Genomic DNA, 24,184 nt, shown 5'->3' with positions numbered 1-24,184 from the left:
GACTTCTGCTATTGAGCAGCGAGATGAGAAGGTGGGAAGGATATGCGGGGCACCAGGGACAGGCTGGCAGGCAAGAGGGATGAGGCGGCAGGGGGCCAGCAGGCGCCCCTGGCAGGAAGGGCAGACTGGCCGGGGAGGAGGCTGTAAAGGGAAGCGTGCCTGTGTGCATGGTGTGTATGTGTTTGTGTGTGTGTGTGTAAGAGGAGCGTGTGCACATGTGCACAGGAGTGGTGGCAGGTCATCAGATCTTGAGTTCGTTTATGCATTTGGGCTGACATGTGAGTGTGCCCATGTACGCATGAGCATGTGTGTGTATGGGGCGGGGGTGTCCCAGCACACGGACCAAAGGCATGTGCAAGCACACACACACCAGGAGCCAGCAGAACCCCGGACCCCTGGGAGTCCGGGTTGAGGGGGAGCCACTAGGACTGGTGCAGATCCCCCAAACCCCTCCATCACCTGCCTATTTCTCACCTGCCCCACTGTGCATCTTGGGACAGGGTGGCACCTGGGGGCTGCTGGGACCCTCCAACACAGGCGCAGAGAACTCTCCCCCATCTTGCCCAGCAGCAGACTCCAGTGCAGGTGCAGCCTTCCTCCCAAAGCTGGCCGTGGGTCTATGCCAGGGGTCGGCCCATGCTCTCCCCGAGGGAATCCTCCCAGCCTGGCAGGCAGGGACCGGGGGCACAGGGGGTGGAAGCAGCAGGCCTCCCTGAGCTGAAGGGAGGAGAGGTCTGCCCCTGACATGTGACATGTGGCTCTGGGAGGGGCCAGGGTGTCACACTCGAGAGGAGCAGCCCCTCTCTGCCCCCTGTTAGGTATGGCCTCTGCCAACCCCTTGTTCCCAGTGCCAGACTCTGGAGGAGGTGTGGGGGTCCAGCCGCCTTTGGGGACCCCAGTCGAGCATGCCCAGCTCGGTGGGCTCTCACCTAGTGCTCCGGCCTGGGGGCTAGCCTGCGATGCTCCCTCCTGTAGTGGGCTAACCGGGATCTAGCCTGATGACCCTCCTTGCACCACATGGCAGACACCAGCTTCGGGGAACCCCCCTCCTCTGCCTTCCTGACTGGAGATCTGTGTGTTCCCTGAATGCCCAGCCCCAGACAGGCAGGGGCCGCCTGGGGAAGGTGTCTGGTCAGGACACGCCCCAGAGGCCTCTGACCTGGGCCAGCATCCCCCCCTGTGGGGACTGTGTAGGCACCGTCAACCAGGATGGGGACAGCTTACTGCCCCCCAGGCTGGGCCAGCCCATCCCAGGCAGAGGCGATTATGCACTTAGTTCAGTTGAGGAAACTGAGGCACGGAGATGTCATGGTCCTGGCAGCGTTGCATAACTCATAGCTCGGGCCGAGCGGTCAGGAGGACCTGGCTTCCTGCCATCCAGTCCTGGGGCTCTGCCTCTGCTGGTACTTGCGGCTGCTGCCCCCTTGCCTTTCCTGCTCAAGCTCCCTGGTGATTCCACACCAGCAGCCCCAGGTCAGGTGTCTGGGTCCTGGGGAGAGAGCTTCGCCTCTGCCATTCACCCCTCCATGCTCCTGGCACCACCGCAGCCCCCTGACCTCCCCGAGGCCCTGTCAGCCCCGGCCCCTCCAGTCAACCAGGCGTGGGCCCCTGCAGATCACCCAGCCTGTCCTCGAGATGGGCCCTTACCCTGTGTCTGGGCCCATTGATCAGGAATGGCTGGGGGGCTCCTAGCTGGGGAAGGGAGGAAGCCGGGAGGGGGGACCGGGAGAGGGAGAGGAGGCTTTGCCACGTCAGAGCCTTCCCACCTGCCCTCCTCCCCCACGGCATCGCACCTGAAGCTGCACCAGCCCAGCCGGGGGCCTTGCACAGTCCAGTACGAGGGTGGCTTGGAGAAGGGGCTGTGCACACCCCAGAGCCAGGGTCCTGCCTACAGAGACCAGGTGCCTGGCTTGGGTGGAGAACCAAGACCTGGGCGATTGAGGAGGGAAGGCCAGTCCTGCCAGGAGACTGGGGACTGAGTGAGGGCCCGAGAGCTGAGCCGTGCTGCCAAATGGACCAGGAGACCGGGAGGCACTGACCGGAGGCGGGACACGCAGGGACCCCAGCTGAGCCGCCCTTCTCCAGGAGCCGGAAATCCGGGCTGTCCCCATGGCAGGTATGGGGCAGGCGGCCAAGGGAGCCCCATGGGTGGGCTCAGGCTCCGGGGTGAGTGGGGTGGGGCCAGGGACTGGGCGTGGGGACCAAGGAAATGCCACTGGACCCAGGGCCTGGGCAAGAGCATGGGGCAGGGCCACCCCAGGCTGAGGCCTCAGATCCCCCAGGGCGGGGTCGATGGGCTCACAGCCACCCAAGTGCAAATATAGGGGTGCTGACAGGCAGGGAGACACAGCCATTTCTGGGAGGTGAAAGCCTTATCAGACGTTGGTGAGTGTGGGCCTGGCTCCGCCCCTCTCTGGGCCTCACCCCGTGAGTATCAAGGTTTGGTGGGGGCTGGACAAGGAACCTCTAACTTCCCCTCCAAACCTGACTTCATGCCGGTGGGAAACTGTCAACTCCTGACCCCAAGAGCTGCTGGCTTTTAGAGGAGCTGGGCAGAGGACAGGGCCCTGCCCAGGGTTATTGAGGGTGCTCAGGGGTGGCACATTGACTGGGATGGGCAGGGTGTAGGCTTGTAGAAGACTTGGAAGCCAGTAACCAGCCTGTGAAGGCCCCAGGACCAGCAAAGCCATGAGCCTCCCCGACTTGGGACGCATCACCATGGACCCTGGGGGCTGGCATCGGATACCGGGATGATGTACGTGCTCCAGCAGGACAGCTGGGTGATGGGCAGTTGCCCGTGTAATGGCCTGGTCTAGATGGTGGGGGCATTAGCCCATCCACCTTTCATGCCCCTCATGCCCCAGTGAGACCCACCCACCTCCAGACTACAGAACTCCCAGGGGCTTTAGTGGGGTGCCACTTTCACACGTGGCCCTCAGGGCTGCTAAGGATGGGGCCGTGGGCCCGGAGCCCCACACTCTTACCAGGCACCTACTGTGCACTGACTCTGGCCAGCACATCACACGCTATACCATCCCGGGAACCTCCGTCTACCCATCTATCTATCCGTCTCTGCATCCATCCATCCAACACCAAGATTCTACCTCTGCCCAGAGGATCTCGTGGTTTTACCAGGTCCTCAGCCCCTTACGGGGCTGCTAGAAACTGTTTCTCAGGATATTTTTCCTAGCTTTAAAAATTGTAATTGTGTTAAAATATACAAAACATAAAAATTATCATTTTAACCATCTTTAAGTGTTCAGTGGCATTAAGTACATTCATACTGTTGTGCAACCGTCACCGCCATCCATCTCCAGAACTTTTTGCATCTTGCAAAACTGAAACTCTGTCCCCATTAAACATTAACTCCCCTTCCCCTCCCCCTGTCCCTAGCAACCACCTTCCTACTTTCTGTCTATGAATTTGACTCCTTTAGGCACCTCTCGTGAGTGGAATCACACAGTATTTTTGAGACTGACTTGTTTCACTTAGCATAACATCCTCAAGGCTCATCCACGTTGTAGCCTGTGGCATGATTTCCTTCCTTTTAAAGGCTGAATAATATTCCATTGTCTGTATAGACACATTCTGCTTATCCACTCATCCATCGATGGACACCAGGGTTTCTTCCACATTTTAGCTATTGTGAACAATGCTGCTACGAACACCGATGTACACATATCTGCTCGGGTCCCTGCTCTGGATTCTTTTGGGTTTATACCTAGGAGTGAAACTGCCGGATCATATGGTAATTCTATCTGTAATATTTTGAAGGACTGTCAGCAGTTTTCCACAGGGTTTACACCATTTGAGATTCCACCAGCAATGCACAAGAGTTCCAATTTCTCCACATCCCCGCCAACACTTGTAATGTTTGTTTTTGTGATTGTTTTGGATTTTGGTAATCGCCATCCCTGTGGGTGTAAAGCAGTATCTCGTTGTATCGATAGTTAGGTTTTTTTTTTTTTAATCAGAAGGGTGGAGCTGTGGCAAAGTTTTTGGCCAAGACTTGTGCCAGGGCTGCAGATCAAAAGGTGGGCTCCTTAGAAAAACGTGAGGAGGCCAGAGCAGAAGATGTTAGAACCAGCTTCTGGAGGCAGGATTTGGGCCAGTTTGGGGGGTCAGAGATGGGTAAGAGTTGTTCGTGGTAATTCAGGGATCTCCTTCAGCTCAGTATTCCTTAAGCAGCACGAGGCAGCCAGGTCTCCCCAGAGCTGAGAAAGACCCCCCACCCCCATGACCCCACGTGTCACATCATCCATAACAGATGTCCTTTATGAAGGGCCTACTGTGTGCCAGGCTCGTGTGTGTCCTCACAAATCCTCACATCAGCCCTATAAGGCAGATATTAAGAACCGTTTGTGACAGATGTGGAAACTGAGGCTCCGGGAGGTGGAACAATTTGCTCAAGGCCACTAGGCCTCTTGATGGCTCAAAGATTCCCTGGGGAGCCTGAAAGGTCCTGTCTCTGGTCTCCAGGAGCTTTAAGTGAGCATTTACCTCATGAAGTGATGCCGAGTTGGGGATCCTGTGGGAAAACAGGCCTGGCAGTCAGGGGGAGCTTCCTGGAAGAAGAGGCATCTAGGTGCAGCCTGAAAGATGAAGGCTGGCTGGGTGGAGTGGGGGTGGGTGAGGTGAACAGGGGCCCACACTCCGTCCTCCCTCTCCAACCTTCCTCTCTGCCAGCCTCGGGGTATTTGCCCCCTTGGAGACCTACCCTTTGCCCATGACGAGCTCCAGCTGGAAGTCCCAGCTGGACTCCCTGTTACCATCAGGCCCTTCCACCAGCTCCACAGGGGCCCAAGCCATGGCTGAGCCCACAGAGCAGGGCCCCAAGAACCCACGTGTGTCTGATGTGACGGTTCAGCTGGAGATGAAGGCTCTGTGGGAGGAATTCAACCAGCTGGGCACAGAGATGATTGTCACCAAGGTGGGCAGGTATTAGCAGTGGCAGGGGGGGGGCAGGGCGGTGGCGGGAGTGGGGGGCAGGTCGGAACCACAGTCGAGCTGCTGAGCAGCCCCTCCTGCAGGAGGATGTTCCCCACCTTCCAGGTGAAGATCCTGGGCATGGACACGCTGGCTGACTTCGCCCTGCTCATGGACTTCATGCCTTTGGATGACAAGAGATACAGGTCCGGGCCTGGCTGGGGGTCACAACTCAGACCTCAGGCACTTGGTCGAGGAAGTAGTCCCCCACCAGCACCCTGAGGGAGGCAGGGGCCAGTCGGAGCAGTGTTGGGGGGGGCCCATCCTGGGCAGCAGTGGGCGCACCTGGGCAGGTAGGGTGGGCTAGCCCAGGGCAGCAGATGCAGCAGGTGAACCCAGGCCAGACGGCACTCTGGAGCCTCCGGTTCTTCATGTGCCGACGGGGCCAGTGCATGGGCAGTAGGAGAGATGCCCCGTCAGTCTTGGCTCCGGGTGGGGGCAGCAGATGAGGTGCCGTGGACTGCAGTCGGGGCGCCCTCGCCACCTCGCTCTGTCCCCAGGCATGCCTTCCATAGCTCGGCCTGGCTGGTGGCGGGCAAGGCGGACCCAACCACGCCTGGCCGCGTGCACTTCCACCCCGACTCGCCGGCCAAGGGCGCACAGTGCATGCGCCAGATTGTGTCCTTCGACAAGCTCATGCTGACCAACAACCTGCTGGACGACAATGGCCACGTGAGGCCTGGGCCACAGTGGGGAGGGGTTGGGCCAGGGCAGGGGACGCTGAGGCCTGATTGTGATGAAGCCCGAGCCAGGGCTGGCTGGGCATTTGGTGCCCGAGTTCACCTGGCCGCGGGTCGGACAGCAGAGACTGCCAGGCGGGTGGGCCAGGCCCACATAGGTGCAGGAACCCGGCACCACTGACACTGTGTCAAACAGACAAAGATCCCGGCCCTCACAGGGGCTCACCTCCTGGGGTGCCAGGCAGATGGTAAGCAAAGAATCCAGACGGCAGAAGGGTGATAAATGCCAGGAGAGAAAGGAATCCAGACGGCAGAAGGGTGATAAATGCCGGGAGAGAAAGGAAACAGGGAGCGGGGCTGAGACGGAGGCGGCCGTTGAGTTCAGGGGGCTCAGGAAGCAGCTGAGGCGCTATTTGAAGAGGGGTCTGATGGAAGTGGAGGAGGGAGCCTGTGCGTACAGAAGGAGGAGCCGTTGCAGGCAGACGGAACAGCAAGTGCAAAGGCCCTGAGGCTGGAGAATGCTGGGGAGTTGAGGAAGCTGTGAGGAGACTCCCGTTTGGCTGGGGTGGAGCTCAGAGGGGCAGTGGGAGGGGAAGGGATCCTAGGGGCATCCAGCACTGCTCTGCAGGGCCAGTTGGCTGTGGAGAGGATTCTGGTCTTTACTTTGTGTAGCTCACGAGGGCTCTGAGCTGACTCACTGGGGCTGCTGTGTGAAGGGAGTGCAGCCAGGAAGCAGCTGCGGAAATCCAGGAGAAAGATGACGGTGGCCTGGCGGGGTGGAGCCAGTGGGGTGGGAAAGGTGGTCAGATCCCGGATAGTTCCGAGACAGCTGGGGCGTGGGAGTGAGAGACACCAAGCAGCCTGGAACCTCCAACAAAGGGGCCTTTGATACAGAACTGCAGACTCTCAAGTTCAGACCTGGCACCGCCGCTATCAGATGGGGGCAGCGGGCCCTGGAAGAAGGGCTTCGGCCCCAGAGAGGGTTTGCTGCTGTCCCACCCCTTCCGCACCCCCTGCAGATCATTCTCAGCCCTGTGCACCGCTACCAGCTGCGCTTCCACGTGGTCTTCGTGGACCCACGCAAAGACAGCGAGCGCTACACGCAGGAGAACTTCAAGTCCTTCATCTTCACGGAGACCCAGTTCACGGCCGTGACGGCATATCAGAACCACCGGGTGGGTCAGGCCACAGCTCGTGAGGCAGCTGCCAGCCCACCTCACAGGAGGGAAACTGAGGCGCCAGGCTCTTAGGCCCCACAGGCACACAGACCCCTGCCCTTCTCTCCTTCCCGGACTCAGTGGGCATCTACCCACAGTCCTTCCCCTGCCTTCATGCCCACTGGCTCTGTGGCTCCTGGGCTGAGGGGCCCAGGTCCCGGGGCCTCCAGATTGGGGACGGGGTGGTCCAGGGAGGAGAGGGTGGCTGAGCCTGGGGCCCACAGCCTTTCCCCAGCTCAGGGCTGGCCCATAACTACCCTTTCTCCTCTGCAGAGCACCCAGCTGAAACTCACCAGCAACCCTTTTGCCAAGGGCTTTAGGGAGAGTGACCCAGACTCCTGGTACCGTCTGGCCCCTGACAGCTCCGCCCAGCTGCCCTAACCCACCCCCTCACCCCATCCCTATCCCCAGGCATCTCCTAAGGCCTCCGACCCTTCCTTCAGGGTCACACCCACTGGCTTGTCCCGGGGTCCCACTGTCTGACTCTGACCATGACCCTTGGCCTGGGTTCTCCATCTTGACCCCCTGCCTCATTCCTGCTTGCCCCACCTTCAGGCCTGTATCTCCACGGCCCCTACTCAGCGTCCGGACCCGGAGTCGCAGCAGCCTCCGCCCCTGCCTGCCGAAGGGCTCCACAGAGCAGGAGAAAGGTCAGGCCCCAAGCCCACAGACACAGTGGGACCAGAGCCTGCGTAGTGGACGGGGCCACGGGGCCCCCAGGAAGGGGCTTCCGCATGCTCAGCAAGCTCCCTGGGTATCTGTGTGGACAGAGAGGGGGAGGCAGAGAGAACGGTGCCGGGACGAGGTGCTGAGAGTAGGGGCAGGGGCGTCGGGGGGACTTCCTGGAGGAGGTGGTTCCCGAGCTGGGCCTTGGAGGACTGGGAAAGGTTTGGACAGAGGGAGAAGGTGGGGGAGAAATTCCAGGCAGAGGGAAGAGCAAGCACAAAGGCTAAGTGGCGGGCAACTTGGGGTGGGAGGGGCAGGGAAGGGGACGGGAAGGCTGAAGGTGTGAGGGGAGGTCTGGGGCCCACTCACACCATTTCCTCCCGCCCCGAAGACCCCCTAAACGCCGACCCCGAACATCCTGGAGCACTTCCTCTGAGGTCCCGGACCCCCGCGGGCGCGGAGAAACGCGGGTCCCGGCGGGGCCTTAACAGCCAGACACCCCGACTCGCGAACCCCGCGGTCAGCACGGCCGTGCCCGGTCGCCGGGCCAGGCGCGACGCCAGCTGCTCTAGGCTTTCGTAAGAGGACACTCTCCAGACCATCCACGCCAGCTCCGCCCCGCCCCAGGCCCGCCCCTCTACCGGAAGTCCAGGCTATCTGGTGACGCCCCTTGGCCACGCCCCACAACTCGCGGAGAGGCCCCTTCCCAGCCTGGGCCCGCCCCTTAATCGGGCCCCGCCCCGTGGGCAAGGCCGGTGCCGCTACGGGAGCCCCACCCTGCGGGCAGACTCCTCCCACGGCCCGCCCCCCAGATTCCCGAGACACCCTGGGGTGTGCGCTCTGCCCGGTGACCTCGGTTTCCCGGCCGAGCTGGGCCGGACATGCTGCCCGACTGCCTGTCGGCGGAGGGCGAGCGGCGCTGCCGGCGGTTGCTGGCGGGGGCCACGGCCCGGCTCCGCGCGCGACCTGCGGCGGCCGCGGTTCTCGTGCCGCTGTGCTCGGTGCGTGGGGTCCCGGCGCTGCTCTACACGCTGCGGTCCAGCCGCCTGCCCGGGAGGCACAAGGGTGACGTCAGGTACACCGGCCGGGAACTCCTCTCCCTTCTAGGAAGAGGCCGCTGAACCCAGAGACCACAGGGTCGTGGGCAAGGCACTTAGCCTTTCCGAGCCTCGGTTTCCGCCTCTGTAGAATGGGTCTGGGTCTGAGAGCCCGTCAGGCAGAGGGCTATGGCGGGAGTCAGCAACCCACGTCCCTCCGCCCCGAATCTGGCGCCGCAGGTGGTCCTGCCCGGGCGCCGCGCGGATCGCTCGACACCTCGTTCAGATCTGTGTCCCCCTCCAGAAAGGCAAGACTCCGCCCCCTTCCAGCGACTACTGGGAGATTCGTGTCCCCGAGCCGAGGAAGCGCGCGGGGCGGGGTTACCTGGCTTCCCGCCCTGGCCCCGCCCCCGGCGGGAACTGGGGACACCCTAGAGTCAGTGTCAGCGCCTCTGGGGCCACCATAAGCAGAGTTTGCATGTCTGAGCCCCAGGGCCTCTCTCCCTTACTCCCGTTGTTCAGGGAAGTAAACTGGGCCTGGAGAGGTCGTGTGGCTTGCCTAGCCCTCTCTGCAAACTAGGGGCGGAGACGTTATTTAGGTGGGTCACTGCCACAGCCTCCACCCCCACCCCTCCACGGCCCCAGCAGCCCGAGAACCAGGCTCCCTGTGCCTGTTCAGTTTCCCGGGAGGCAAGTGTGACCCCGCTGACCGCGACGTGGTGCACACGGCCCTGAGGGAGACCCGCGAGGAGGTGGGCCTGGTTGTGCCTGAGGAGCACGTGTGGGGAGTCCTGAGGCCCGTGCACGACCAGGTAAGCCCGCCAGGCCCTGAAACCACCACTGGCCCTTGCCCCATTCAGCCCCTCTGCTTGCCCTGGGCTAGGAGCAGGGACCCCAGGGACAAGGAGGGTGGTCATGGACTGTGGCAGTCACGGAGTACGGTGGGGACACCTGCCTGGCAGTTGTGTTCCACCCTCACACAGCCCGTCAGGAAGGGGCCAGGGGTATTTTATCCCCTTTCACGAGGGATACTGAGGCTCAGGTCCTGGGGTGGAGGTGGCTCCAGGGTGAATCAGCTCTGCTCTGCTCCGTGGACAAAGGTTGGGGAGGGCTTTGCAGGGTAGGCAGGGACTGAATGACCACTGGGAGATTTTAGGGTAGTAAAAATAAGGAAAAGCGAAGGCCCAGAGGCCTGAATGGGTCCAGTGTGTTTGGGGGGCCTGAGTCAGTCAGCGTGGCTGGAGCGAGTCCAAGGGCAGGGGCCGGGTGGACCTGGCGTGCACTGCTAAAGGCCCCTGGAGTCTTCCTCTCAGGCTCCCTGCCCCAGCCCCAAAGCCCTGTCGAGGGCGTGCCTCCCCTGACTGCCTGCCCTCCTCCTGCCTCAGCGAAAGACCACTGTGGTGCCGGTGCTGGCCGGCGTGGGCCCACTGGATCCCCAGAGCCTCAGGCCCAACCCCAATGAGGTGAGTGGGGAGATGCTAGGGGTGGAGTCTGGGTCGTCCGGATGGGCGGAGGCTGCAGTGGCCAGTGCTCTGTCTACCCTCTCGCTGCCTCCTGCCCACAGGTGGATGAAGTGTTTGCACTGCCCCTGGCCCATCTGCTGCAGGAACAGAACCAGGGCTATACCCACTTCTGCCATGGTGGCCACTTCCGCTACACACTGCCTGTTTTCCTGCACGGGCCACACCGGATCTGGGGGCTCACGGCCGTCATCACTGAGTTCACCCTGCAGCTGCTGGCACCTGGCATCTACCAGCCCTGCCTGGCCAGCCCTGAGCTGCCCAGGGGCTGATGACCTGGCCCTGAGCAGCCCCTGCCTTTGCCCTGCCACGCCAGCTCCACTCCAGGACTGAATAAAGAGCCTTTGCCAATTCCGTGGCGACTGCACCTTCTGCACTGGAGCCCTGACCTTGGGCAGACCCCATGGGACAGCTGGCCTCCTGGCTAGGGTGCCTCTGGATAATCACACTGTTACTTGCTGTGCCCACTCACTGTGTGCCAGGTGCCTGGAGTCTTTTTCTCATTTCACTCTCACCACAACCCTGTGAGATGGGGCCAACGCTGTCCCTGGCTGGTGAGACTGAGGCTCAGGGAGGGTAGACACCTTGCCCAAGGTCACCCCGGTTTGGGATTTGAACCAGGCCCTCTGTGACTCCAGAGACCAAACTCCTAGCCACTACCCTGTACGAGCTCCTGTTCCATCTTCCGTGCCTGGCTGACCATGTGCTGGGCAGTAGGCATCCAGAAAGGAGCCCTGCCTGCTACTGCAAACCTCTAACATGCCAAGCTCCCACCATGTGCCAGGTGCTATGCTGGGGTCCCATCTGTGCACCAGCCAGATGCTACTCTGCCTTCTGGGGGTGCTCAGTCTGTGGGAGATCTAAGACCAGGTCACACAGATAATCATGTGATTGTACATTAATTATTCACAGATATGTAATGGAATTATGTTTCAATCATGTAAATCTCTGTGAGAGAGTTGAAGGGGTGGGCAGTCTAACCTTGACACGGTGGACTGGGCAGTATTAGGCAGGACAAGTGATAGAAAACCCTGCCCACTAGCTGACTTTGCCAAAGGAAGAATGGTGATTACAAACTCCAGAGATAGACCAGCTTCAGGTATAGCTGGATCCAGGAGCTCAGGGACTCTTCTTTCCACTGTATTGGCCTCACTCTCAGGAGCATTCTCTACTCCACAGGGGTGAGAGGTGAGGAGAGGGCAACAGCTCTAGGATGGCACGGTACCAGCATCCCATCAACAGAAAACAGCTTCTCTTTCTGGGCCAGTCTATCCCAGAATTGTACTTTATTGGCCTGCTTCGGGTCACATGCCCTTCCCTGAACCTGTCACGTGGCTGCTGGATTTGGAATTCATTGATTGGCAGGGTCTGGGGCACAGGCCTGGGGAGCAGGGTGAACCTCCTAGAGTGAGAGTAGCGAAGGTGTGGCCCCCAAAGGACCCCTGGGGAAAGACTGGGAAGGTTGAGCAGGTAAAGGCAGCCACGTTCCCCTGCAGAGAGTGACCTTGAGACCATAGGTAAGCGGGAGCAGGCCAGGTCAAAGGGCAAGGGAGGAAAGTCGGGGCACAAGGAGCAGCATGTGCACACAGCTTGGGGTGTTCTAGGAAACCAAGAGGGGCCGTGGGGACATGGGGGGAGGGGCCCAGCACTCGGGGCCCCAGTGAGCGGCCAAGGGGACCAGCCTCAGTGATGGGTTAGGATTTTATTCCAGGCTGGCAGAGGGGGAGAGAGGTGCCGAAGTGATCAGATTCAGGTGTTAAGAAGCTTGAGCTCCAAGGGGACCGGGTTGTGGTGGCACCCCCACCCCGTCTCTGCAGAGCCCTCCCCGCCCGCCCATCTCCCCTCCCCCCAGCCTGCCCTCCACACCCCTCCCCCTTCCCACACGCCTCCCCACACGCTCTCCCCCAACCCCTCTGTCTCACCTACCCCTTCCTCCCCACACTCCCCTCCCATTGCCCCTCATACCCCTTGTATCACCTCTGGCCCTCCAGCCTCACCTGGGAGCAGGGCCACGTGATGGCGGTAAAAATAACTCTCCCGCTGTGTGTGAATTGGGGAGGGGTTGGGGGAGAAGGAGGGAGGCTGGGCCCCAGCACTAGGGAAGGGGCCCTTGGGGTGGAGGGCAGGGAGCTGCTGGTCTCCTGGGCCCCAGAGAAGCGTTCTGAGTCCCACCCCTTCCCCCGTCCCCAGGGCCACACTCTGGCTCTCTGGGTCACCTCCGTCAGGCGCACACCCAGCACCCAAACCAGATGGAGGAGCTCTCAGAGCAGTAAGTAGCCCAGCCGGCCTACCTGCCAGCCCACGGGGTCCCCCTCCCGGCTGGAAGCCCCCACCCTGCCGACATTGACCTTGCGCTCTGTCCTCAGGTCCCAGCTGCTGCCCAGGACCCCCCCGCCCCCAGCCAACACCCTCAGTGATGCCTCCTCGCCCTGTCTGGTTGGCCTGATGCGGTGCCCTCATCTCCGGTGCTCAGGGGCTCCTCTGAGTGCCGCCTCCATGTCCAGGCCCCCATGGCGGGCACGGCGGGCCGGGGGCAGTGAGTGTGCAGGAACACGTGGCTATTGACGTGAGCCTGGGCCCCATCCGGCCCATCCACCTCATTTCCGACTACTTCCCGCACTTCTACCCCTTCGCTGAGCCCACCCTGCACACCTGAGACCTACACCCTCCAGTGACCCCCACCATCCACTCTGCATCCCAGTCCCAGCCGGACCCAGAGCCAGAGGGAGACTCAGACAACAGCAGTGAGTGGGTGCGGGGGACAAGGGTGACCCTCTGGGCCCAGCCCAGCCAGGATGGGGTCTGGGGCATCCCCAGGCTTCCGACCTGGGGAGGGGCAGGGCAGGAGGCATGGCGCCGGGGCGGAGGTTGATGTAGAAGCTGACCTGCTGGCCACCTGCCCTTAGCCACCCTTGGCACCCTCAAGTTCACGCTTCTTTTTTTTTTTTTTTTTTTTTCAGTACGCAGGCCTCTCACTGCTGTGGCCTCTCCCGTTGTGGAGTATAGGCCCTGGACGCGCAAGCTCAGCGGCCATGGCTCATGGGCCCAGCCGCTCCGTGGCATGTGGGATCTTCCCGGACTGGGGCACGAACCCGTGTCCCCTGCATCGGCAGGTGGACTCTCAACCACTGCGCCACCAGGGAAGCCCCACGCTTCTTCTTGACACAGACAGTAGCACACTGCACTGCACAGCTCACCGTGCCAAGGTGAGGATGGGGCGGCATCCCTGGGTCCCAGGTGTGGGCCCCGGGCCTGTCCCACATCCACTGTCTCTTCCCAGGGCCTCAAGCCACCGGCCTCGGGCTCCATGGACACCTATGTCAAAGCCAACCTGCTGCCTGGGGCCAGCAAGGTGAGGGTGAGACACAGGCCCCTACTGCTGTCCCTTGGCCGCACACCCAGCCTGGAACACCCACCTGGCCTGCCATGCCCCTCTTCCCCAAGGCCTCGACCTTAGACAGGGAGCCCCCCGTTGCTGGGATGTGCAACTAGAGGCTATATGAGGGAGGGGGACCAGGCTGGGGCCCTGGGGCCCGACAAGGCTCTGACCCTCCCTGCTTAGCCCCCAGGCCAGCCAGCTGCGGACACGCATGGTTCGGGGCACAAGGGGGCCTGTCTGGGAGGAGGCACTCATGGCTTCACCCTCCAGGACACCCGGTGCAACACCCTGTGGTGAGGAAAGGGCCTGGGCCACAAGGGGGCAGGGCCGAGGTGGGGGTGAGGGCTTGCCTGGCCAGGTCTGACCTGCGTGGCCACCAGGCTGTGCATCTGGGAGGACCCACAGCTGCAGCAACGGCGGCGGGCGCCTCCCCCGCGGGAGCTGCGGATGCCCCTGGGGAAGCTGGTGCCCAACCAAGCCAGGAGCTTCGATGTGTGTCTGGAGAGGCGGAGGCTGGTGAGTGGGCTGGTGCACAGGGTGGGGCATGCAGGGAGGGAGACCTGGGCAGTGTGCAGCCAAGGGGACCAGGCTCTCTGCTCTTTCAGACCAAGAGGCCCAAGAGCCTGGACACAGCACGTGGCATGTCTCTGTATGAGGAGGTGGGTGGGACGGCGGATTCCAGCGAGGACTGCGGGGGCAGGTCTGGGCTGGCCCAGGCTGAAGTGTGTCAGGCAGGGATTGATGTGGGCCGGACAGGGGTCCAGGCCCAGGCAGGCTTGGAGAAACTGAGGCCATCTCGCTCACCGGCCCCGTGAGCGCTCATAGTCTCAGGGAACAGCCAGGCCCCAGGGGCTGGGCAGAGGGTGACTTCCCCTGCCAGGGCAGCCCAGGGGAGCTGTGGGGCACTGGCACAAGCCCTCAGGGGGCAGAGACACAGGCCAGCTTGAGGCAGAGGCTGGAGCCAGTGGGATTTGTCCCTGGCCTGAGCTGGGAGGGCAGGTCAAGGTCCGGGAGAGAATGGATATGGTGGGGCTGCACGGCTGCTAGGTCTGCCCGAGGCAGTGTGGGTACCACACTTCTGGGGCTGGTAGTCATAGGCACAGGCCCTTGGCAGGAGGCAGTGATGGTGACCGCAGGGGATTTGCAATAGGAAACCAAAGACCTGGGCAGAACCCCTGCAGCCCAGCAGGCCCCCGGCACCTGCAAGGCTGAGGCAGGGCCCTCCGCAGCTCCTCCGGGCCAGAGGGCCAGGTGCTGCTGCCCCGCCCCCTAGTGGAGCCGCATGTTGCTGCGACTGTCAGTCAGTCAAGGCGAAGCTGCGGAGCCCTACTGGGTGGGGCAGGGACCCGCCACAAGCACTTCCTGGCCCAGACCCCGCACAGCAGCCCCTTGGCTCACGGAGCACTCCGTTACTGAGAGCTAACGCCAGCAAGGTGGCTGGGCTTTCGGCAAATCAAATCCCTCGTTAAGTGAGGGAGAAGCACATTCTCTCCAAGGCATCCTCCCAAGGCCTTTGGAAGCACCAGGGGCCAAGTGTGGCAAAGGATGTTCAGAATCTGGCCGCTTGGGCTGCGGGGTGTGAGGAGGGTGGGCTTTGTAGCTGAACAGACCTGTATGTCCTTGGGTAGAGAACAGCCTCTTGGAGCTGCTTCTGTGGCACCAGGCTTACCCTGCGGGAGGGTGGTGATGGGTACCTAATGACAGGCCACCTAGGAAGCTCCTAGCACGTTTGTGGCCCTTAGGGACATCAGTTCCCTTCCCCTCCATGACAAAGATGCCCCGAACTGGCCAGTCACGTGGCCTGGCGTCCCCTTCTCAGGCCCTGGAGGATAGAGCTGAGCTGGAAGTTTCCTTCCAGGGCACTAAGCCAGTGATTGTTTTTGTAAATTGAATCATGAAATCAAACCACTGGCCCCTGACTTCTCTGCAGCCAGTTTGCATTCTCGCGTCCAGGCCAGCACTGGTGGGTGGTGGGCTACGGGCCACACGGGAGCTGACCCCAAGCCTACCCCCTGCCCGAGGTGGAGGCTGAGGTAGCCGGGGAGGAGCGTGGGCGCGTCCTGCTGTCACTGTGCTACAGCTCTCAGCGGGGCAGCCTGCTGGTGGGTGTGCTGCGCTGTGCCCCCCTCGCCCCCATGGATGCCAACGGCTACTCGGACCCCTTCGTCCGCCTGTGAGTGTGAAAAGGGGTGGACAGGTGGACAGTGAGGGTTCCTCTGAGCCGCTCGGGGCTCAGCTCTCCAGGGCCACACCTAAGCTGACCCCGTTCTTCCCGATCAGTTACCTGCATCCGAATGGAGGGAAAAAATCGAAATATAAGACCAGTGTTCAGAAGACCCTGAACCCTGAGTTCAACGAGGTAGGCCAGGGCTGGGGGGAGGCAGTCCTGGCTGCTGGGGGTGGGAGGAGGGGGGTCAACATCCTGCTTCCGAGAGCACAGGCCCCAGCTACCCTGAGCCATTCACCTGTCTGAGTCTGTTTCTGAGGCTGTGAAGGACCCAAGGCTGCCTCCCTCCTGCCTTTCTGCCCCCTTCCCTGCAGGAATTCTTCTGCACAGGCCCACGGGAGGAGCTGGCGCAGAAGACACTGCTGGCATCTGTGTGGGATTACGACCTGGGCACAGCTGACGACTTCACTGGTGAGTGGGAATGTCGGGGAGCTGGGGGGTGGGCCCAATGGACTCCCACACGGCTCCTGACCTGTCCCCCAACCCAGGCGGGGTGCAGCTGAGTAGCCAGGCCAGCGGGGAGCACCAGCAGCACTGGCGCGAATGGCTGGGCCGCACTGACCACCAGCTGGAGCCGTGGCACCCGCTGGACGGCGCGCGCCTCCAGCTCAGCGAGTAGCGGGGGCGCCCGGCCTGGCCCTGCTCACCACCCGTCCCCGAGACTGACCCGCGGCCGCCTCCATGGAGCTGCGAGGACCTGGGGCTGCCTCACCCACCATGTCCACCCCTAGTCAATTCCTTCCTTCCTTCCCCCCTTTCAAATTCACCCTACTGCCAAATCATGAAGCAAGAATAAACCTCTCCTCCAAACCAGACCGGACAGCCGGTTCTTTCCCTGCCCATTTCCTCACAGGGCAGACTGGGCCCTGTCCTCCTTGCTCCCATCCTCCAGAGGCCTTCACTGGGCCAGGCCCAGGTCTGCACCCCAGGCCACAGTTTCCCCCTCCCCACCACTTCTTGCACTGAGGGGTCAATGCTCAGGATGGTCTATGACAGACTGACGCACAGGAGGCCAAGTGTAAATTCACAACGAGACCTTGTGCTGACCTATCCCTCCCAAACCTCCACCTCCGTCTGGGAAACAAGCCTCCAGGAATAATGGGCCGCAGAGGCAGAGTGAAGAGCAAGGCCACGGAGAAGACGCACCGAGTGGGCAGCACCTGCTTTATTGTCCAGCCGTCCAGGCAGATGGACGCCGGCCCAGCGCGGCGGGCTCAGGAAGCAGCTTGCCTGGCCTGGTGCTGCTGGGCGAACCGCTGCATCCGCTCCTCGAGCTCCGGCCGGAAGTGTCGGATCAGGCCCTGGGGGTGAGGGTCAGGGTGCTAGGTGCAGCAGGGCCTGAAAATCCCCCAACGCCCGGGCTCTCAGCACCGCCCCCAGCACCACGCAGCAGGGCAGCGAGTACCTGCACGGGCCAGGCAGCTCCGTCGCCCAGGGCACAAATGGTGTGGCCCTCTATCTGCTTGCTGATCTCCCACAGGGAGTCGATCTCAGCCGGCCGGGCGTCCCCCTTCACAAAGCGCGCCATCACCTTGTTCATCCAGTCCACACCTGGGCCGTGGCAGCAAGAGAGGGCCTGGTGATCTCCCTAAGCCGGGGTGCGGGGGGATGGAACTCGAGGGGTGCGGGCCACAGGGAGGGTGGGGCTCAGAGCAGCCACAGCAGGCTGGGAAGCAGCAGCTGTTTATTCAGGGTCCAGTGCCCGGCCCAGGCCTGGCGCAAGCCACAGAGAAAGCCCCAGCCTGCCCAGCGCACTTACCCTCGCGGCATGGGGTGCACTGGCCACAGCTCTCGTGCTTGTAGAACTCGATGAGGCGGGCGATGGCTTTCACGATATCCGTCTGGGGAGACAAGGGACAGTGAGGAGGCACCCAAGGCCTGAGCCTCAGCGCCCCCCGGCGGCACACCCTCCTGATTCCAGCGGCACTCTGGCTGTCTCCTCCCCCTGCCGTGGGCATCCCGCCCCGCCCAGGCTCCACGGGCGTGTCCCCCAGAGAAGCCTTGCTCCCCACCTCTCCCACCTCACTGTATCTCAGGTGACACGAACCAGGACCCAAGAGCTGGCAGGAGTTCTCCGAGAGGCCCCGGAAGGGTTACTAACCAGGCTGGCATAAGGCAGGGACTGGGTGGGGAGCATGGGCCAACCCTTACCGAGCGGTCCATGACGATCACAGCAGCCGTGCCCAGGCCCGTCTGCGCCTGCACCAGCGCGTCGAAGTCCATCAGCACCGTCTCACACACGGACTTGGGGATCAGTGGGGTGGACGAGCCGCCAGGAATCACAGCAAGGAGGTTGTCCCAGCCACCCGTGACACCCCCTGGGGCCCCAGTCAGTCCCCAAAAGGATGGATGGTCAGGGCTGGGGCCAGCACACCTGCCTAGCCCTGAGCCCAGGACCTCTGCTAGCCCCAGCCCCAGCTCCTGAGGCTCTCCCACCCTGCTGGCTGGCCCCAGGCCTCACCGGCGTGCTTTTCGATCAGTTCCTTCAGCGGTACAGACATCTCCTCCTCCACGGTGCAAGGGTGGTTGACGTGGCCAGAGATGTTGAACAGCTTGGTGCCTGAGTTGCGTTCGCGGCCAAAGCTGGCAAACCACGCACCCCCTCGGCGGCAGATGGTAGGGGACACGGCCACTGTCTCCACGTTGGCCACGGTTGTAGGGCAGCCGAACACTCCTGTGGGGGAAATGGGATGAGAAATCGGTGGCTTCTAGTGGGTGGGGACAGGTTGCGGCGGGTTTCCTGGCAATGGGGTATGTCCAGGGTCCTGCTCCGGTGGCAGAGAGCCCTGCTTTCACCCCTTTGTTATTCTCGTCCCCCACCAGACCCCAGATTCCAGCAGGAGCTGCGCTGCCTTTTCACCATCCTGCCCCGAGTTCCCGGAAGGTTGGAGAGGACTTGGGTATCTGACATGGGAGCTGAGGCAGGATGAGGGACTGCAGGTGGCACTGGTGGAGCCTCTATGTTGTTCCCACCCTGCTCTCTGTGTCAGGCGCCCAGTGCAGAAGGGACTCAGAAATTCCCTAAGAATGACCAGTGGGGACCTGAAAACAGATCCTGGACTCCACAGGACAAGGCCCAGGATCGGGCCAGGTGCCAGGTCTTACCCACGTCTGCAGGGAAGGGAGGCTTTAGGCGGGGCTTGCCCTGCTTGCCCTCGATGGACTCGATGAGTGCTGTCTCCTCCCCGCAAATGTAGGCCCCAGCCCCACGCACCACAAACACGTCGAAATCATAGCCGGAGCCGCAGGCATTCTTGCCAATCAGACCAGCCTCGTAGGCCTCTCGGATGGCTACCTGTGGGACAGGGGTGTGAGGACACGGTCCCCAAGGGCCCAGGAACACTGTGTGTGGGAGGGAGGGGTACTGGCCCAGTGAGCCCATCACCAAAGTCCAGAGCAAAAGCTCCCTTTGGACACAAGCAGAGGACGCTCTGGGAGGGGGTGGGGGTTTTTACGATGCATGTGCTACTTCTGTAATAACATTTAACAAATTCTCCAACTATATGTATTTTTAAAGACTTTAAGACAATAATGAAAATTTCAGCAAGTAGTTTCTCCAGGTGGTGGATCTGTGGGAGAGTTTCCTTGTGTGTGTGTGTGGTTTCCTATCTTCATAATGAACGAGTACTGCTTCTGAGTAGAAGAAAAGACCCTGGAGGCTTATTTTTAAATATGTAATAATAATAATAATAACACTTACACATAATGCTACCATGTGCCAGGTTATTATTCCCACATCCTTCATCACTGTTGTGTAGCAGCCTAATAGAAAGGTGAGGCTTTGGCCCTGGACCAATTACTACAGGCATCACTGAGCTGAGAATTACTGAAATGACCCCCTGACCCTCCAGGAAAAATGCCCATATGGGAGTTCTCCAGCCTACCCCTGCCCCAGGAGTCATGGAGCCCTGGAAAGTCATGGAGCCCAAGCAGAAGCTCTGGAACATCCAGAAAGAGACAGAGGCATTGGGGGCCACGTCCCATTCAGGACACAAGGCATGCAGGAGTGATCACCACTCTCCTAGTGCGACCCCAGACAGATCAGGAGCTAAAATCTAAGAACAACTCTGCCTAGGATTGGGGCATGTAAGTGCACACTGAGCACCTTCTCCTCTGTTGACGCCCCACCTCTGCCCACCTGTAGATTGGACGCCTCATTGTAGAATTCCCCGCGGATGTAGATGTAGGCGGCACGGGCACCCATGGCCCGGCCCCCGACTAGGCAGCCTTCCACCAGCTTGTGGGGATCGTGGCGTATGATCTCCCGGTCCTTGCAGGTGCCCGGCTCCCCCTCATCTGCATTCACCACCAGATACTTGGGCCTGTGGGGGCCAGCAGGTCAGTCAGGCTACAGGGCCACCAGGGTTGGGCCTTCAACCACATGCCACCCCACTCCACCCAGGGAAGCCTCCTCTGACAGCCAATCCCTCTTTGTCCTCCTGACATGTTCCCAGGGGCTCTGCTTGCTCACCACCGATGACAGGGAGCTCACTGCCTATTCCGTATTTGGGTGGGTATGACCACAGGAAAAATCTTTGCTTTCCCAAGAGCCCCAATCTGCTTTTGGTCACAAAGAGCATTCCGTGAACCTCCACCGTATCTCTGGAGCCAAAAGGAGGCAAAATAGCTGACATTCAGCCTTTGCTTTCTAGGCGCCAACCACAGTGCAGGCCAAAAGCTGTACGAACATTATCTCTTTCATCCCTGCCGATATAATATCCACTTACAGAACAGAAACCTGAGGTTCGGAAAGGCCAGGAGACTGCCCAAAGATATATGACTAAAAGGCAGAGCTAAGCATTGACCAGTTAAGTCTGACTGAGTCAAAGTTTTGTGTCGATTCTGCTTCCCCCCCAGTCTCCCCTGAGGAAGACCAGAGAGAACTGGATCCCACCTACCTGAGCTCTGGTTATGTTTTCCCATTTCATTCACTCTTAGTTTCCAAGGAAACAGCCCAAAGGCCCAGGTAAGCCACAGCCACCCCCAAGGTCTCTCCTGAAACCCCATTTCTGCCTGCCTACACACACCTGCCATCTGAGGGCTTATTCATGAAGCTCCATTTAAGGCCAGTTGGGAAGCCAGCACCTCCACGGCCCCGCAAGCCCGACGTCTTGACCTCACCCAGGATCCAGTCAGGCCCCTTCAGCAGAATCTCCTTTGTCTTGTACCAGTCACCTCGACTCTGGGCACCTTTCAGCCTGGACAGAGTGGGGAAGGCAGTAAGGGGGAGGCCCTGCCTCGGGAACCACCAGCCTAAGGGCACCATCTCACCTCCAGTCATGGCGGCCATACAGGTTGGTGAAGATCCGGTCTTCATCCTTCAGCGAGCCAAATGAGGTTTTCTTGGGTGCTGTCTGGGGACACAGAGGGTCAGCAGGCCCAGCAGGGCTCTGAGGTCATGAGGGGCCAGGCCAGAAGGTACAGAGTTTTGAGTCCCCCTGATTAGAGAGAGCTGGGCTGGGAGGAGGGCAGGGGCCTAAGCCTCAGAACCCTTCACAGCATCATAGCTGCCATCACCACTTAGTAAGCACTTCCTGTTAGCAGGCACGAAACTAAGTTTTCTATATCCAAGACCCCATTTCATCCTCATAACCTTGAGACAGGAACGATTTCCTCCATTTTACAGAAGAGGACACTGAGGCTCTGAGCAAACTGAGCTTATGAAAGGCACACAGCCCAAAGGAGCAGATGGAATCTAAGCTCAGGTGTGTCCGTGGCCAAAGCCCACACCTGAACTGTGCACAGCACATACTACCCCCCTGAGCCCAGTGTGATGCTATGTCCATTTACTTGTCTGGCTGTGCTGCTGGACCCAAACTTGGTTAGGCCAAAGCCTTGTGTTACTAAACTCTGCTGGCGACAAAATGCACTTTCGGAAGGAAAAGAAATGCCTCACTGCGGCTGGGACACAAGATGACGGAGGGAGACCCGCTCGGGATAAAACTGTTGAGGAGAGATGGGTCTGGAATTCCACGTGACCCAGTGAGGAGCACCCCAGCTGAGGGCTAAGGGGACCTGGCTTCCAGACACCCAACCCCTTAAAAGCCAACATGGGGATCGGAGCGCTGAACGAAGAATGAGGAGGCGCACAGCCCTCTCCAAAGCTATTGTCTGCATCTGTAAAATGGGTCAGTGGCCCCTTCACGCCCTACAAAGCTGTGGTGGGAAAGGAATGAGATAAGGACGCTTTGCTACCTGCAAAATTTTCCGTTAAGTCGCGCTGTTAAATAAGGGAAGCCAAGGGGCCGAAGGGCTGGGGGCGGGGTGAGTCAGCCTCCCGTTTGGACCCGTTCCCCTTCTACACCCAAGCCGGACCGGCAACCTTCCTGCCGGGCTGGGGAGATGAGAATGTTCTCCAGAAGGCACTACAGACCCAAGGGATGGAGCACGCACAGGCGCGGCAGCGAGAGCCGGCCCGCGAGCACCCCTGGCCCGAGCCAGGTCAGGCCTCACCGTATCGCCGCTGAATCGCACAGACACCCGTGCGGGGAGCGACCCGCCGAGCAGCCGCCGTGCCGCCAGCATCGCGGGGGCCAAGCCGGTCAGATCCAGCTGTCACCTTCACGGCTCTGAGGCTGAGGAACCGGCGCGACCTAGACGCTAGGCGGCGCACAGGAAGAACGTCACGCGCCCTGGCGCCGGCGACGCGCCCAAACTTCCCCGCACCGCTCCCGCACCGCCCTTGGCCCCGCCTCCTCGTAGGAGGCCGGAGAGGCCGGAAATGCCCTGTCTGCCGCTGAGGCTGCTGGGAGATGCAGTCCCGCGGGCTTTCGGACCTCCTTTCTCCCTTCGCGGGATTGGTATTTACTCTCTTGCTAGCCCGCGCTGCTCCATCACATTAGCCCGTGGACCCTCAGCCTTTCAATCCCCAAGTAAACAAACCTCGCATGTCACCTTCTGCTGGTTCTGGTGTTTTCTGCAAGTTCCGCATTTCGCGTGCTCTTGTTGTATGCACAAGCGTATAGGGGAAGGAGGAGAAATCAGATCGGTGACAGCCCGACCCTCATGACCGCCTTGTAATTATTCTGTCCCCGTCCAAGCCCTCCCAGACTATGATTTTCCCCTCACCCACTACGGGCACCCCTGGGCTCAGAAAAGGATTGCTCATTAGCCGCAGGGAGCCGGGTCAGACTGGGGGTTGTTGGCGGAGGTCTCCCCAGAGGAGGTGTGTCTAGAATCCTAGGTTGGGGTGAGGCCAAGAGGGTGGAGATAGTCAGTGGGTGGCACATCCTCTTGCTGTAGTGCTGCTACACTCTCCCAGCCATTCCTTCCTCAGCCCCTGTCAGGAGAGGTTGGCACCTGATGCTTCTGCACAAAATCCTGGAGCGGCTCCTACTGCCTCGGCAACCTGGCATTTAAGGACTCAGCCGCTATCGTGCAGGTCGTCAGGCCCAGGCTACATCATGCCCACTCTCCACAGGACCTCTTCCTCTTGGGGCTTTAGGGCATTTCTGCCCACTCCCTCCCCACCCCGCAATGCTCCCGTGACCTGAGGAGGGCCTCTGTTCTTTGCCTTCTCTTGAAGTCTTGGAAGCCTGATTAACTCTTGTTAATCAGTTTGTCAGTTCTCTGGAACCCTTTGGCTCTGAGTCCCATGATAAGCCTGTCCGTTTTGGCCTGCCCTCCCCAGCTCCTCTATTCTCTTGTCCTGTAATCATCCTTCCCTGTCTCTTGAGAGATGTACCGTTTACAGAGTAATATGCCCTTATTTTCTCATATATTCCCCACAGTAGCCCTGGATAGTGTTAACTCCATTTTCTACATGAAAAAAATTGAGGCCCATGGAGGTTTCATCTCTTGTCCATGGGTATGAAGCTGCTGAGTGGTAGAGCTAGAATCAAACCCAGGCCTTTCTCCCTTCCCAAAGTGCCCCAGACACAGCACACATATGACAGTCATTGCAGGATGTCAGTGGTGTTTCCAAAAGAGGCGACAAGAGCCTGGGCACCTTGTCTGAGGGCTCACAGATGGGTAGGGCAGTACCAGGTCCAGGGCCCAGCAGTCCTGACTCCCAGCCCCAGGCCCCCTCTCCTGGGCAGGGAAAGAGATTGCCCAGACAGAGCTGGGGATTACACAGCTAATCCGGAGCTCAGACCCGAGTCCATGGATCCCTCCCTTTGGGGTGGCAGAAGGGGGGCAAGATGGAGCCAGAGGGTGGATTCTCTCCTCATCACTATCTAACGGGGTCAAAAGGAAACACAAGGCCATGGGGAGAAGGCAGCCGGGTGATGCTGTGGATGGGAGATGCTGGGCATGGGCCCGTGGGAAACTAAGAGTGAGGGACAGGAGCTCCAGTTCGTCCAGCGCCGGGCTCTGTGCCAAGCACTTGCCATGTGTTATCTTCTTAATCCTCCCACAACCCAGGGCATGGGAATGATGAGCCCCCATTTTCAGAAGAGGACAGAGTATATTAGCCACGCTGAGTTGCCTGCCCAAGACGGCACAGCTGCCGGAACTCGGCCTGAGGTCTCC

At 60.6% G+C, this 24,184-nt stretch overlaps 4 protein-coding genes across 4 annotated transcripts; 3 read left to right on the top strand and 1 right to left on the bottom strand.

The window, feature by feature from the left end:
• The first annotated feature begins 4,726 nt into the window (after positions 1-4,726).
• Positions 4,727-8,155, top strand: TBX10 (T-box transcription factor 10). Its single transcript, XM_027089884.1, has 7 exons — positions 4,727-4,938; positions 5,031-5,132; positions 5,487-5,658; positions 6,485-6,841; positions 7,157-7,224; positions 7,439-7,533; positions 7,941-8,155. Exons 1-7 carry the CDS (start codon positions 4,727-4,729, stop codon positions 8,129-8,131), a joined length of 1,197 nt encoding a protein of 398 aa, XP_026945685.1. The 3' UTR covers positions 8,132-8,155.
• A 230-nt stretch (positions 8,156-8,385) lies between these two features.
• On the top strand, positions 8,386-10,566 carry NUDT8 (nudix hydrolase 8). Its single transcript, XM_027090897.1, has 4 exons — positions 8,386-8,624; positions 9,266-9,398; positions 9,972-10,049; positions 10,151-10,566. Exons 1-4 carry the CDS (start codon positions 8,431-8,433, stop codon positions 10,376-10,378), a joined length of 633 nt encoding a protein of 210 aa, XP_026946698.1. The 5' UTR covers positions 8,386-8,430; the 3' UTR covers positions 10,379-10,566.
• A 1,789-nt stretch (positions 10,567-12,355) lies between these two features.
• Positions 12,356-16,749, top strand: LOC113611222 (double C2-like domain-containing protein gamma). The gene is given in 14 exon segments (XM_027089883.1): positions 12,356-12,375; positions 12,473-12,537; positions 12,593-12,850; positions 13,013-13,031; positions 13,252-13,312; positions 13,387-13,458; positions 13,676-13,733; positions 13,736-13,778; positions 13,866-14,001; positions 14,091-14,144; positions 15,507-15,658; positions 15,766-15,844; positions 16,027-16,123; positions 16,201-16,749. Coding segments are annotated over 14 exon segments (1,245 nt in total). The 3' UTR covers positions 16,332-16,749.
• Positions 16,750-16,859: 110 nt separating this feature from the next.
• Positions 16,860-22,306, bottom strand: NDUFV1 (NADH:ubiquinone oxidoreductase core subunit V1). The gene is made up of 10 exons (XM_027090896.1): positions 22,166-22,306; positions 20,984-21,066; positions 20,740-20,910; positions 19,851-20,034; positions 18,818-19,007; positions 18,174-18,386; positions 17,864-18,030; positions 17,472-17,553; positions 17,118-17,263; positions 16,860-17,013 (listed from the first exon to the last, which is right to left on the bottom strand). The coding sequence occupies exons 1-10, from the start codon at positions 22,235-22,237 to the stop codon at positions 16,927-16,929; spliced, it is 1,395 nt and encodes a 464-aa protein (XP_026946697.1). The 5' UTR covers positions 22,238-22,306; the 3' UTR covers positions 16,860-16,926.
• Positions 22,307-24,184: the final 1,878 nt, after the last annotated feature.

Source organism: Aethalodelphis obliquidens, unplaced genomic scaffold (genome assembly GCF_003676395.1).
Source record: "Aethalodelphis obliquidens isolate GAN/ISIS:26980383/991018 unplaced genomic scaffold, ASM367639v1 scaffold69, whole genome shotgun sequence".
NCBI classification, from domain to species: Eukaryota; Metazoa; Chordata; class Mammalia; order Artiodactyla; family Delphinidae; genus Aethalodelphis; species Aethalodelphis obliquidens.
The sequence above is the reverse complement of the archived record's forward strand: the minus strand, read 5'-3'. Positions and strand labels throughout refer to the sequence as shown.

Excerpts from the sequence above, each read along its gene's own strand:
- TBX10 (XM_027089884.1), top strand. The coding sequence starts at position 4,727 with ATGACGAGCTCCAGCTGGAAGTCCCAGCTGGACTCCCTGTTACCATCA. Across the intron at positions 5,133-5,486 it reads TTGGATGACAAGAGATACAG|GCATGCCTTCCATAGCTCGG; the intron begins GTCCGGGCCTGG and ends CTCTGTCCCCAG. Across the intron at positions 6,842-7,156 it reads CGGCATATCAGAACCACCGG|AGCACCCAGCTGAAACTCAC; the intron begins GTGGGTCAGGCC and ends TCTCCTCTGCAG.
- NUDT8 (XM_027090897.1), top strand. The coding sequence starts at position 8,431 with ATGCTGCCCGACTGCCTGTCGGCGGAGGGCGAGCGGCGCTGCCGGCGG. Across the intron at positions 8,625-9,265 it reads AGGCACAAGGGTGACGTCAG|TTTCCCGGGAGGCAAGTGTG; the intron begins GTACACCGGCCG and ends GTGCCTGTTCAG. Across the intron at positions 10,050-10,150 it reads TCAGGCCCAACCCCAATGAG|GTGGATGAAGTGTTTGCACT; the intron begins GTGAGTGGGGAG and ends TCCTGCCCACAG.
- NDUFV1 (XM_027090896.1), bottom strand. The coding sequence starts at position 22,237 with ATGCTGGCGGCACGGCGGCTGCTCGGCGGGTCGCTCCCCGCACGGGTG. Across the intron at positions 18,031-18,173 it reads ACTGATCGAAAAGCACGCCG|GGGGTGTCACGGGTGGCTGG; the intron begins GTGAGGCCTGGG and ends CTGGGGCCCCAG. Across the intron at positions 17,014-17,117 it reads GAGCTGCCTGGCCCGTGCAG|GGCCTGATCCGACACTTCCG; the intron begins GTACTCGCTGCC and ends CCTCACCCCCAG.